We start from the raw sequence: 13,188 nt of genomic DNA, 5'->3' as shown, positions 1-13,188 counted from the left end.
CGGTGAAGTGTATCTGAACAAGAACAACAACATTACATTATTGTAATATTATGATATAGAAATCAAATCAAATTTTATTTATATAGCCCAAAGTCACAAAGTAAGAGAGAGAGAGTTTTCAGTAAAGCGAGATGTGACTGCATCTTCAACTAATACCGTGCCTGACTAAAAACCCTGAGAGAGAGAGAGAGATAAATAAATAAAAGATCACATAAACATAGTATGTTCATGTGATTTTCTTATTCCTCACAGCTGGTAACAGTCGAGTTTAACACATATTACTCTTTTTGTTTGGTGTTTATGTCCACACGACGAGATCAGAAAATGTTTCCCACAAATCGTAGATGTTTAAATGTTTATTAGTTTTTCACATACAAGTAATTTGCATTGACATGTTGTTGACAACATAACATGAGAAAAACATGAAGATGAGTGACATACTCGAAGTTAAGAAACACAAATAGAAAAATTGAAATTCAACAGTAACAATAAAAAATATTAGAAAGACAATATGACTGTAAATAAAGAGTTCAGTGTTCTCGTCCATGTTCACTTTAAAATCGAGCCTCTAAGTTCATATTAACCCTCGAAACAATAACACAAAAAGTGTTTTTCAATCATATTTTATCATTTCATTCAATTAAATTATTGATTCATTATTATTCCTCACAGGAACAATTTAACATTTTGGGAAATTTGCTTTCTGATGGAGAGTAAATTGCTATCTGCCTCGTATCTGTCTGTAAAATATGAATCTACAGCCAGTGGCAGACTGGAATCAGCTTTGGTTGGTCCATAAAGTAACAAGCAGGTCTAAAGCTCGCTGATTGACACATTATATCTTATTTGTTTGAGCTGTACAATAAATAAAGTGTAAAATGAACAATTTGCTGCCCACTGGTCTCCATTGGTTGCCTGGCAACTGATCAGGCCCAAGAAAAACTGGTTTGTTTTTTTGTACAGGTTAAAAAGACAGATTTAGAAATAATGTGGAAACTGGTGAGCTGTAGGTGGACTTACAGACTTTGGGTCACTTAAGGTATGATCGAAAGATCAAGGATGAACTTTAAAGCTCAACTGAAGAGAGATGCTGAAGCTGCGGGCACTGCCTCTTCACATTAAGCCTGCCTGTGTTTCATCAGATACATGTGAAGCACTAACGCAGCCAGACGTCCGTCACACTGTCCTTGGATAAAAACACAATCAACATTCAAATCAGCCTTCCGTTGTTCTTTCAGGATGCGGCTCGCCTGCGTGTCCTGACTGCTGAGACGACGTTTCCAGACCTGTGAGCGTCATCCCCCCTCCTGGGTATTCTGTAAAGCAACACCGACTTTTTGTTTAACAAGTCGGCTGCTGTTTGACATGCAGAGCGCCCCGTGCTTTCTGCGCCGACTGTTCGAGCTCCAGGTTTACTGCGTCTTCTGCAGCTCTCTCTAAAACATGTTCAGGATACTGCAGTACGATACATGTCTCATTTTTAAAACACAATGCAGCTTTAATTCATATTTCAGCACCACCACACGACCAGTAATGAATTTCTATCAACATGTTGTAATAAAATGATGTGAATTTGATCAAGAAATCAAGAAATATTCACATTTTCCTTAATTTTTATAAATATTATTATGGCTTTAGATGAATTCCTGCATCCAGTCACCTCGTTTTATCATCCAAGACATGCAGTTTGCTGTCAAACACCCTTTTTTTTTTTAATGCAAAATGTGACTGATTACTCAATATCTTGATCAAATATGTCACCATTAAGATACTGAACAATATATTCTAACACTGAATGTATTAGAATATCCTAGGCAGATATTATTTTATTGCAGATACATCGTGCACAGTGTCAGGTGTCAAGTTTTTCAGGAGTAAAATGCTGCTCGGTTCATAACTTGGTCACGATTCTTTAAAAAAATAAAAATAATTTTAAATATCTGGATGCAATGTGTTTGTCTATAACTGAATACTAGCCAATATAATATTATATGACCTTTGTAGCTCTCAAATATCATTACTGGCCTCATAAAAAATCAAGTCAAGTCTGATTCTGAGTGCTCGTTTTCTTAGAACTTCATGTGACTCTTAAATCTCAGATCGTTGACTTTAACCGTGTGTTGTCATGCTGGCATGTTTCAGAGTTATAATGTCGGAAAAGTTTTGTAAAACTAAAATTCCTTTAAAAATGTAGCAGCATCATCCACACTCAGCTCTCCTGAGGCAGCCCGGTGGTGTACAGGTAGGAGACAGTTCCAGCCTGGATCTGGAACGTCTGTCCCTGGATGTGGTGGCTGGAGATCTGCTCGCTGGTCTGGCTGATGGAGATGGGCTGGCTGCTCTGGCTGCTGATGTGGATGGCCTGGCTGTGCTGCTCCCTGCTCACCGGACCCTGCGAGCTCTCCTGAGTGACGGCCAGCTGCTGGATCGGCTGGTGCATCACCTGCAGCTGCTGGACGGGTCGTGGTGCTATCTGGAGGGGCTGCGGCGGGCCGTGATGGGCCTGTAGGTGCTCCATCGCCTCTTTGCTCAGAGTGATAACGTGCATCTGCTCAGGCTGGTGCGTCATCTGGCTCTCTAGCATACTGATAGTCTGAATCTGGGGGCTCTGGTCCACGACCCCGGCCTGAGTCACCAGTGCGACGTTCTGCATGTTTCCCGACGACTGCGTGAGGAGGGCGAGTCTGGAGTGGGCCGATTCCGTCGCCCCTCCCTCTGTGGTGATGATGCTGATCTCCTGATCCTGAGCCGGCACGAAGTTGATGTTGTCCACGTCTCCCGTCACCACCAGCTGGATCTCCTGCTCGGAGCTGGAGGGCAACTGGTACTGCTGCAGCTGGAGGATGTTGCGCACCTCCTCCGGCGGTGCCGCGGCGTCCGGTACCGCCGTGTCCGATACCGAGGCTTCTGTCGCTGCAGCTCGTTCCTTGTTGTGGGACTTGGTGTGCGTCTTCAGATTGTCCATGCGGGTGAAGGAGAGGTTGCAGAGGGAGCAGGTGAACGGTTTCTTCCCCGAGTGAGAGGTGACGTGTCGCCGCCTCGCGCTCGGGTCTGAGAAGGATTTGTTGCAGATGCTGCAGTCATACGGCTTCTCGCCTCTGCAAGCAGACATAATCGATGCTTTTATATTTAAATTAGATCACAGGCGGTGTATATATATATTATTATATGAACGTTTCTCACTTGTGAATTCTGATATGAGTCTGCAGCGTGCTCTTGGCTGTAAAACACTTCCCACAGATCTCACAGGTGAAAGGCTTCTCACCTGCAAGGATCATCATTATTCTCATGAGCTCAGAAATGACTGACAGATCTTTTGTGGCCTTGTCTGACTTTTACCTGTGTGAGTTCTCAGGTGCTTCTTCAGCTGAGCCGTGTCCAGAAACTTGTGATGACAGTGAGCGCATTCCGGTAACGATTTCCCTTCAAAAAAAAAAAAGAAACGCATCGTTCAGCCGACAAAAGAACGAACCTGCTGCTCTCAAATGACTCCGACTCTTACCTGTGTGAACTCTGTAGTGGCTCTTAAGTTGCCTCTTCTGAGTGAAGTTCTTTCCACATTTCTCACAGCTGAACTGCTTCCCTTCTAAGGACGCAAGAGACAGAATTTGAACCCAAACAGAGCAAAAATGAAAAGACGTACCTGGTCCCACCTACCTCCGTGGATGTTCATGTGCTCCTGCAGGGAGTGTTTGGTGGAGAGCGCTTTGGAGCAGACGGTACAAACGAACGGCTTTTCTCCGGTGTGCATACGCTGGTGAGTCAGCAGAGTGTGCTTCTGCGTGAAACCCTTCGCGCAAACCGGACACCGGAAAGGCTTCTCTCCTGAGGAAGAACCATGAAGTTTGGTTAACTTTGAAGTCAATCAGTACAGAGACAGATCACATCAATCCGATCAGTCCTAACTGAGCCAAGTTGCAGACGTTTAATGTTCATACGAGAGCTGAATAGAAATGTTTGGACCTTTCTCATGGACCAAAACTATCAAAATAAGACTTCATTTGTTTAATTTAAAGTGGACTGATCCTTTAGGGGAGTCGATGGTGTTTTAAATTATGTCAAATTCAAACCACCTCCACCTTTATCCTCCTAACTCGCAGGGCAGATTACCTGTGTGAGTCCTCTGGTGGATCTTTAAGAACAGGTGGTTTTTGAACACTTTCCCACAGTCGTCGCACCGGGCTTCAGTTTTGGGGTATTTCCTTTTCCTGCCTCTCTTCCCGGGCTCTTTGCTTCCTCCCGTGTCGCCGTCCACCTTGTAGCTCTTGTATTTTACAGGCGGTTTGATTTTGCGTTTGCTCTGCCGGCTCTGGAGAGCTCCTGGGTGATAATCCGCATCGTCTTTAGGTCGTGACTCCGCATCTTCTCCAGCCTGCATCTCCTCCGAGCTCCTCTCCTCTAAAACTGTCACGGGCACGTGCAGGTTTTTCTTTGGTCGACCTCTTTTGCGCTTGGACGGATCGGGTGCCTCGGCTACATCCGCCTTCACCTCCTCACCTCTGACAGCAGAGCGTGCGAGTCCGCTCAGCACCTTCACGAGGTCGTTCACCTCCATGAGACGAGCCGTGGCCAGGAGCTGCTCTGTGGCGCTCTCCTCCACAGACACCTCAGCGCTGTAGATGAACTCCAGCACCGTTGCGAACGTCTCAGCTGCCACGCCGTCCAGCCGGTAGGTAGGCCGACCGATCCGATCCTCCGCCGTGAACATGACGGAGAAGTACTCGCTGCTTGCAGCCAGCAGGGCTTTGTGCGCCTTGAAGTGCACGTCTTCTACGACCAGAGTGATGTCGCACAGCAGGTCCTTTTTCCTGAGCTTGTCGAATTTGCTCAGGATGCTTTGCTGATGTGAATCTGAATGAAGGGCCATGAGTGACGAAGTCCCGGCCGCTCTCTGTGACATCTCAACACTTCAGTTCACTTCTGCTCCTGTAGCAATGAGAAGCAACACTCTTATTAACACAGAGTGACAGTGAATAAGACAGAGGCGCAACACGTGAATTTAAATTTACAAACTTTAACATCTGAGCAATGCATTGCCTTTTTTTTGGGCTTGTTTAACGTTTATTGGATGGATTGGATCGGTGACATGCGGCGAGGTGGGTCAGATTATAATCCTGGGCCACTGTGACAAGTCGCTAAGATTTTAAAGACTTTAATGATCTCACATCGGGGAAATTTACTCGTCAGCAGCAGCTTGTGTACACAAGGTTGATAATAAATGAAGAAATATATACAGAAACAAGTCATGAAGTCATGCTGGTGTTAAAGTAGATTTTATTTTATACTTTAAATGCATGATTTCTACTTGTATTTAATTATGTTTACATTGTTGCATGACTTCTTCTACTTAAGCAGTCTATCTAAAAGAATATGAAAACTTATTTCATCACTGGCCTCATGGCATTGTTGTGGAAATTCTTCCAAAAGACTTCTGCCGGCCGACAAGGTTTTTATTTTCTTTGCAAAGAAAAGTTCAGTTCAACACGCCGAGCGGTCAAGATGAAGAAAGACCCCGAGCATGGGGGCACCTAGATATTTATACCTGCTGCAGGAGTCGGCCCCTCCACGAGGTGTTTCCACCTCTGTTGATTGAATTTACTATTACAGCATACATACTTAAGATTTTTGTACCAGGCTGTAAACATCACTGTAAAGTGAAGATCTTCGAGTTTTAGACGCTGAAATAAAAAAAGCGTGTCGTATATTTAACCTGTGCAAGGTGTGCATACATACATTACTGCAATATATGTAGTATATCTGGGTGACTATTAAACAAGAAATTAAAGTCACCGAGAGGCTGAGTAGGGGAAAACTTTACCTGGCTGTTCAATAAAACATCGCTGGAATTCTGATTTGTTTGTTTATTCATGTTAAAACACAAACAGTGAATAATCCAACAATCCAACAATCCATGAAATCATCATCAGTTTACCTCCAAGGTCACACGGTCAGCAAAAGTACGACTCATGACTCTGAGTTCATTCATGAACAGCTGATTTTACCACGTGACCCACATCCCCATAGCAACAACCATAACAATACTAGCTGGCGTCTACATTGTATGTACACGTGTATATATCAGAAATACTTCAATAATCCCAGGGGGAAAATATCTTTGTTACAATACTCCAGGTATACAAACAAACAAAAACAACATATGTAAACAAGTAACCATCTAACTTAAGAACTATATGTATATATATTTTAAATGTATATAAAAGATCAAATTAACAGTTAAATAATGTACAACTTCAAAAAGTGAATGACCATGTTTGTGTCAGATTGTGTATGTGTATATATATATATATATATACACATACACAATCTGATATGATATACAGTATATAATATATATGTAATTTTTCATTATTTTCTTAGTTAATACACCAAATAATTAATTTGGTACTTTGAGTAGTACTCTGTGCAGTACTCTGTGTAGTACTGTGTAGTACTCTGTGCAGTACATAGTGTAGTACCCTGTGTAGTACTCTGTGCAGTACTTAGTGTAGTACTCTGTGCAGTACTTTGTATACTACTCTGTGTAGTACTTTGTGTAGTACTCTGTGTACTACTCTGTGCAGTACTTTATGTAGTACCCTGTGCAGTACTTTATGCAGTACTTTATGTAGTACTCTGTGCAGTACTTTATGTAGTACTCTGTGCAGTACTCTGTAGTACTCTGTGCAGTACTTAATGTAGTACTCTGTGCAGTACTCTGTGTAGTACTCTGTAGTACTCTGCAGTACTGGGTGGTATTCTGTGGTACTCTGTAGTACTCTGTGTCGTACTCTGCAGTACTCTGTAGTACTGGGTAGTACTGTGTAGTACTCTGTGTAGTACTCTGTGTAGTATTCTGTAGTACTCTGTGCAGTACTCTGTAGTACTCTGTGTAGTACTCTGTAGTACTCTGTGTACTACTCTGTGCAGTACTCTGTAGTACTGTGTGTAGTACTCTGTGTAGTACTGTGTGTAGTACTCTGTAGTACTGTGCAGTACTCTGTAGTACTGTGTGTAGTACTCTCTGTAGTACTGTGTGTAGTACTCTGTGTAGTACTGTGTGTAGTACTCTGTAGTACTGTGCAGTACTCTGTAGTACTCTGTGCAGTACTCTATAGTACTCTGTAGTACTCTCTGTAGTACTCTGTATGGCTCTGATGAAGGTTAGCTCACGTGCTAACTCACCGTCTGAATCAATGCAGCCGCCGCTCGCTCACACGAGCACGTGGGTGAAGTAACGCTTTATAAAGAAGTAACGTTTGTTTTGTTTATGTCTGAGACAGGACCCGGGCGGGTTCAGGTCACTCGCCGCTGTAATTTGAAGTATTCAGCTTTTAGGACCTTACCTTCTGCCGAGGACGAGGACGCGACGGACTTCTCGCGAGAAGATCTCGAGACGAGATCCAGGCGCAGCTGAGCTGCACGAGCTGCGGATGGCAGCAGGGGTGCGCGTGAGCTGCAGATCAGCTGTTGGTGTTTACCGCGTGGAGCAGGTGGTTTCAACAGCTGATATTTATGATCAGACTGATTGATCGATTTTATGCACTGGACCTTTGTCTAATTAAATAATTATGAAATAATCAAAGATTTTCTGCGCGTCCTGCAAAGACAAGAAAACACTGACCGACAGTCTGTGTGCAGTGACGGCAGCAGCTCATGTTACTGTGACAGGTAGGTGACCATCAACTCTGACTGCTTTAAAGTAATACTCTCTGTCAGAGTACACATTTGTTAAAAAACAGCGTGTACAATTTAATTTAATTTAATTTAATACAATTACATCATGTGTTGCAGTTCCCATTGATCACATTCACAGTTGATCCGACCTCCTGCACCACAAACTCATGCAAGCTGCACCAAATGTAGTTCATAATGTTGAGGCACCTTCAGGCTGTGTACATTCCAAAGGACAGGTATCAGGTGTGAGATTAAACTTAGCCTAGTTCAAATTGAGCTCCACCTCCTCCAGCAGCCACAACAATAAAATACTTCTTTACACCTTAATTAGATTAGATATACTTTACTCATCCCACCACGGGGGAGTTTACTTGTTACAGCAGCAGAGGAAAGTGAAGCACGCACTACAGAATTAGAAAAAATAAGTAGAAAAGGCAAAAAACACAACAGACAGACAGAAATATCTATAACCTACACTCAAATAATAATAAATAATGCGTTTATTTTGATACTTCTAAGTAGATTATATTTTCTACTTTTGTATTCTTCTGCTGAATGAGTATGAATACTTTACTAGTACTTTACTATCTCACCTGTGGCCTACTTAAGATAAGATAAGAGACTTTCCCACACAGGAAACGTGTCGCTTGTCACAGCAGCTCCTGAACAAGGTGGATGAGAAATGATTCATAAATAATATATAATATATAGAAGAAAGACTCAAATAAGTCAATGTGAGTTTTATTGTTCAAACTTTAAAAGAATACTGGGCCAGTTTGACACACAGTGCCTGTTATGTAATGCATTATTCCAGTGAAATGGGCTCTGTGTCGATTGTTGGACTGTGTAGTTGTTATTTAAACTTGTAGTTGTGGATTAACTTTTGTTGAGCCGTTCATATCAGAGGTCATCTTGCAGCGTTTGGCGCTCCAGTTTCACCTCCAGCTCGAGACGCTCGCCGTCTTTATTATCCAGGATGAAAAACGTCAGGGTTGTGGTGGTGGGAGCAGGCGTGATCGGCGTCTCCACCGCTGTCTGCATCGCGGAGGCTCTTCCTTTCTGCTCCGTCACTCTGCTGGCTGACAAGTTCAGTCCAGACACCACCAGCGACGGAGCTGCTGGGATCCTGTTTGCTGCAAAGTTTCCAGGTAACAACCTCTCTCTCTCTCAGAAAATGCATTAAAAGAAGGGATGTTTTAAAATGTTCTGCGGTTTTACCAGCATGCATATGACTTTATCATCTAGAAAATGTTGAAAATGACTCTTTTCTCGCTCAGATATTCCCTTGGAAAGACAAAAGCGCTGGTTCAAGGACACCTTTGATCACCTGTTGGCCATTGCTCAATCTCAACACTCACCTGAAGCTGGAGTAATGCTGAGCTCTGGGTAACAATTGAATATAAAAAGAGGCAAATACTCTCGATTAAAACAGATCCCTTTGCACCCAGTGACTTTTGTTGTTTGTTTTTTTCAGCTGGCAGATTTTCAAGGAGGTTCCAGCTGAGAGGAAACCCTTCTGGGCGGAATCTGTGATCGGCTTTCGATTCATGACCGAGGAGGAATTGAAAAGGTTTCCGGATCACAAGTTTGGACACGCGTTCACCACCTTAAAATGTGAATGCTCCAGCTACCTGCCGTGGCTCGAGAACAGGTTTGTCCTCTGGATTAAACCGTCTCTGTCATGTCAAAGATGTTTGTATTGTTATTAGAGTTCATGTTGTTTCACAGGTTCAGAAAAGCTGGAGGTCATGTGGAACAGAGAACCATCAACAGTCTCCAGGAACTGAGCAACAGCTATGATATCATTGTCAACTGCTCGGGTCTGGGCTCCAGAACACTGGTGGGTGACAGCCAAGTGTACCCAGTCAGAGGCCAGGTGCTTAAGATGGAGGCCCCGTGGCTGCAGCACTTCATCAGAGACGGAGATGGTAAGACCTACATCTACCCCGGCATGCACAGCGTCACTGTCGGCGGCACGAGGCAGGAGGAGGACTGGCGACTGCACGTGGACGAAGGAGACACGGACAGCATCCTGAAGCGCTGCAGCAGGCTGGAGCCGTCGCTCAGCCACGGCAAAGTTCTCAGCAAGTGGGTCGGCCTGAGGCCCAGCAGGAGGAACCCGAGGGTGGAGAAGGAGCTGGTGCAGCTTCCCGGTCGCAGGGTGCCTGTGGTCCATAACTACGGCCACGGAGGCTGGGGAGTCACCCTCGCCTGGGGCACCGCCCTGGACGCACTGGAGCTGGTCAGGCAGTGCCTTCAGGAAATGCCGCTACAGGCGAAACTATGAACTAAATGCTGCTTTTAACCAGAGCAGAAAAATCATAAAACACGCACTGGCTGACAGATTTAAATCACTAATACACAACAAATCCTTTTTTTTTTATTTCACACAGCGTGCATATGTAATTATTAATGTAAAAAATGATAACACTGTTTAGATCTGTGACAATGTGATAATAAATGCTGCTATTTTAATTTCCTTCAGAGATACAAAAATGTGCTGATGTGAGGGTTCAGCAGGGATTATGAGCCTTGTAAGCATTTTTAAAATGCGTATAGAAAAGAAACTTTTATTAGTTAAATTAACGAACATGAAAATACTGTACACGATTTACTGATATCAAATGGAAATAAACAAATCATGTTTACATGTGAGACGAATGCTACGTGTCCTGTCAACACTTAGATTACACGGATATCGACAAAAATGTTTGTGAGTTGTCGTAAGAAAAGCACAAATTACTTTAAATTACTTTACTTAGTTACTGATGAAAATAAAAAAATGCATCTTTTCACGTTCAAGGCCCGAAAACACAAAAACGGAATCGACCACGACGACGTGTCAGAATGTCTTGTTGTCAAAAACAATAAGAGATACAGACGTTTAACAACATACACTGAAAAACAGTTTAATTTAATTCATGAAGCTGCTGCTGACGGGATAAATGATGCTACTTGTGTCATTTTTGGCTGGATTCAGCTGAATGGAGAACATCTGACATAGAGACTGGGGTTTTATACATCCATCCATCTTTCTGTGACAGCTTATCCTCATGAGCACACCCTGGACAAGTCACTAGTCCATCACAGGGCACATGGAGACAAACAACCATTCACACTCACACCTACGACCAATTTAGAGTCACAGATGAACATATGAAGTGTGTGGAGAACATGCAAACACACAGAAAGGCCTCAGCCATGATCGAAGTGCTGATTTTATACCTGTTGGATTAAAACCACAGAAAGAGTAATCCCCCTTTGAACCAATCCATGCGTATGTTTTCAGGGATCATCGGCTGTCAAAGATAGATGCTCATAGTAAACTGAGAGCTCGCTGTACTTCTGAGGCCTCGTCAGACAGCGGCTGCGTCTCTGAGATCGGTACCCTGCAGCTACAGTCTTTCTTCTATCAGGGAACTCAGATTTCCTGAGCTCATGGGCGTCTTTCTTTTCATTTTCAGCCGGCGGGCTTCAAAAGTGGCTGAAATTGAACGTGTCCTCGAATCCTCAGACAACACGCTGTCTGTGTGGCCGTACAAACAGGCAGTCTGTGTTAGCGCGGGCTCTCGGCGTGGGTTTGCTGTGGAAGGTGTAATTAAAGGATGATTGGACCTTTCTGCCGGGGCTGTGGGTGGCAGCTGGAGGTGTGTGCTCTGTGTTGTCTCTGCTTGTTTAGGGGCAAACGCGTGTCCTGTGTCTGTGTTGAACAGAGACATGTCCTCGCAGTGTTTCTGAGGATTTGCTGCGTGCGGTACGCTCTCAGTTTTGGCAGCGGGGGTCGGCTTCCAGTTTTTGGGTTTGATGAACCGTCTCTCGTGGCGTGCAGTCACAGAGAAGCTCCGCCTCAGCAGCCCTGGTGCCGGGTTTCTTCTGAGCTCCGGGCAGCTCTGGCTTCTAGCTATGGCTCTCACGGGAACGAGACTTTTTGCAAGGCTCAGGAGAGTCAGACTGTTCTTAGGGGGTCTCGGTGATGGTGAGATACAGGGCGGGTGTGCCGGTTTACTTTGGAGTTTACGGGTTGAGATCAGAGTCTTGAGGACGACCGGGCACTCTGGGGACGGGAGCCGGCTTGACTCATAACCAGAAGAGGACCTGCTCATGGACGAGGAAGTCTTTTTGTCCCGTCCTGAAATAAACAAGCGAAGTGTGCGCAGATCATGCAGGTGTCGGTTCAGTTGCGACAAGAATTTGACTGGAACAAAAGCAGCAGCAGCAGCAGCAGAGCGCTCAGCGCTGGAAGAGAGTGGCTGTTGTGAAAGAGGATGCGGAAAGAAAAAAAAAAAAATCTAAAAATGAATGAAAGAAACGAAGCAAGCAGTCGAGTCTGGTGAAGCATGGAGCAATTTATTCCTCACGCTCAACCATGACAGAAGCACACTTCAGAAAATGAGACTTGAGGCCGTCGGCCTGCTGAATGAGTCGAGTTAAACCGAAGAGGTCGTCCTAAGTCTGCATTTTAGTGCGTTTACGATTATACAAAATGCCATATTTCAACAAGTATTATAGTATTTAGTAAATATTTTAAGTCTTCTTCTGCGTCACGCAGCGTTCAGGCACGTCATAAAATATTGTGCAACGTTATGTTTTACTCGACTAAAAAAATATACACACACAAACAGCAAAAATCTGTACAAGTGTGGCTGATCGGACACAGTTCTCCAACCACGTGACCTTTCGACATTCACATGAACCCTCATTTAACAGTAAGCACGACTCTGAGACTTCAGCCTACCCAAGTTAACCACAGTAAGAATGATATATGTGTGAATAAAGAAAGCATTCACAGTAAATATGGACTGCAATTACCGAGAAAGTTATTATTATTATTTTTAAAACTATTTAAATATTATCGCACGCCGGTTCAACGGTCACCATTTTCAGCAAACGCAAAAAGAAAAACCCACCACACATCTCACAGCTGCAGAGCTATTTGTGAGCAGACCTGCGAGCGCCTCCACATATAGTTTGTCTTGCAGAAGTCTTTAGAGGTCAGCGCTCGGTGTAACACGATGTAAGCCAACGTTCTAGTCCCACAGTAACAGAGAACCGTGTGTTATCCCCTTTTGAGTGTTATGCTTGTGAAGAAAGGTAAAGTAACAGACAAAATCATGACTGAAGAACGGTTTGATTCAGTGATGCAGAAACAGAAGAAAGTATGACTTGAAGAAGATGCTTGGAGAAAAAACAACAACAGAACATCGGAAGTGAATGTGACGATAGCAGAGTCTTGAAAACTGAATTTTGTGGCTTGGAATGCTCGAGCAGTCGAGAAGGGACTGAAGACCACCGCGGGTCTTTTTCTAGTGAAGGATGAAGGCGGAGGAGCGCAGGAGAGGAGGCGGACAAGTGTTCACAGGCGACTCAGGCTGTCATTACCGTTCTCCAGGTTCTCGTTACTCTCGTAGCAGCCGGAGTCTCGCGGGGAGTCTCCCGCGAGGCCGCGTCTGTCCAGGAGCAGCTTCTCCTGAGAGCCTCCAGACTGACTGCTGCTTCGCTCCGGGTCGCTGCTTC

At 44.2% G+C, this 13,188-nt stretch overlaps 4 protein-coding genes across 9 annotated transcripts in view; 2 read left to right on the top strand and 2 right to left on the bottom strand.

Annotated features, from left to right (window-relative positions):
• Positions 1 to 1,340, top strand: part of si:ch73-242m19.1 (coiled-coil domain containing 162) — a 16,697-nt gene extending 15,357 nt beyond the window's left edge. Inside the window, exon 45 of the mRNA XM_019277842.2 lies at positions 1,239 to 1,340. Coding sequence (XP_019133387.2) covers positions 1,239 to 1,292 — 54 coding nt within the window. The 3' untranslated portion in view covers positions 1,293 to 1,340. The remainder of the gene's footprint in view (positions 1 to 1,238) is intronic.
• Positions 502 to 13,153, bottom strand: zbtb24 (zinc finger and BTB domain containing 24). Of its 2 annotated transcripts, none has more exons than XM_027275007.1 (7): positions 13,054 to 13,153; positions 4,111 to 4,926; positions 3,658 to 3,825; positions 3,503 to 3,586; positions 3,340 to 3,423; positions 3,184 to 3,265; positions 502 to 3,098 (listed from the first exon to the last, which is right to left on the bottom strand). In XM_027275007.1, the coding sequence occupies exons 2-7, from the start codon at positions 4,898 to 4,900 to the stop codon at positions 2,210 to 2,212; spliced, it is 2,097 nt and encodes a 698-aa protein (XP_027130808.1). In that variant the 5' UTR covers positions 4,901 to 4,926; positions 13,054 to 13,153; the 3' UTR covers positions 502 to 2,209. The 2 variants fall into 2 exon arrangements, with proteins under 2 accessions (XP_027130808.1, XP_019133449.2); XM_019277904.2 differs by lacking the exon at positions 13,054 to 13,153 and adding an exon at positions 7,344 to 7,473.
• The window catches only part of sash1b (SAM and SH3 domain containing 1b), a 50,708-nt gene continuing 42,385 nt past the window's right edge, over positions 4,866 to 13,188 (bottom strand). For 4 of the 5 annotated variants that reach the window (XM_019277872.2, XM_010743935.3, XM_019277871.2 and 1 more), the window contains 2 exons: positions 13,054 to 13,188; positions 10,453 to 11,803 (listed from right to left, as the gene is read on the bottom strand). In XM_019277872.2, the coding sequence (XP_019133417.2) occupies positions 11,070 to 11,803; positions 13,054 to 13,188 (869 nt within the window). In that variant the 3' untranslated portion in view covers positions 10,453 to 11,069. Of the gene's footprint in view, positions 4,927 to 10,452; positions 11,804 to 13,053 lie in introns of those variants that run through there. The other variant, XM_027274982.1, reaches the window with a different exon arrangement.
• ddo (D-aspartate oxidase) lies at positions 8,620 to 10,330 on the top strand. Its single transcript, XM_027275040.1, has 4 exons — positions 8,620 to 8,822; positions 8,952 to 9,060; positions 9,149 to 9,325; positions 9,403 to 10,330. Exons 1-4 carry the CDS (start codon positions 8,651 to 8,653, stop codon positions 9,959 to 9,961), a joined length of 1,017 nt encoding a protein of 338 aa, XP_027130841.1. The 5' UTR covers positions 8,620 to 8,650; the 3' UTR covers positions 9,962 to 10,330.

Source organism: Larimichthys crocea, chromosome XXIV (genome assembly GCF_000972845.2).
Source record: "Larimichthys crocea isolate SSNF chromosome XXIV, L_crocea_2.0, whole genome shotgun sequence".
In the NCBI taxonomy this organism is placed as follows: domain Eukaryota; kingdom Metazoa; phylum Chordata; class Actinopteri; family Sciaenidae; genus Larimichthys; species Larimichthys crocea.
This window is presented reverse-complemented; position numbering and strand designations above follow the sequence as displayed.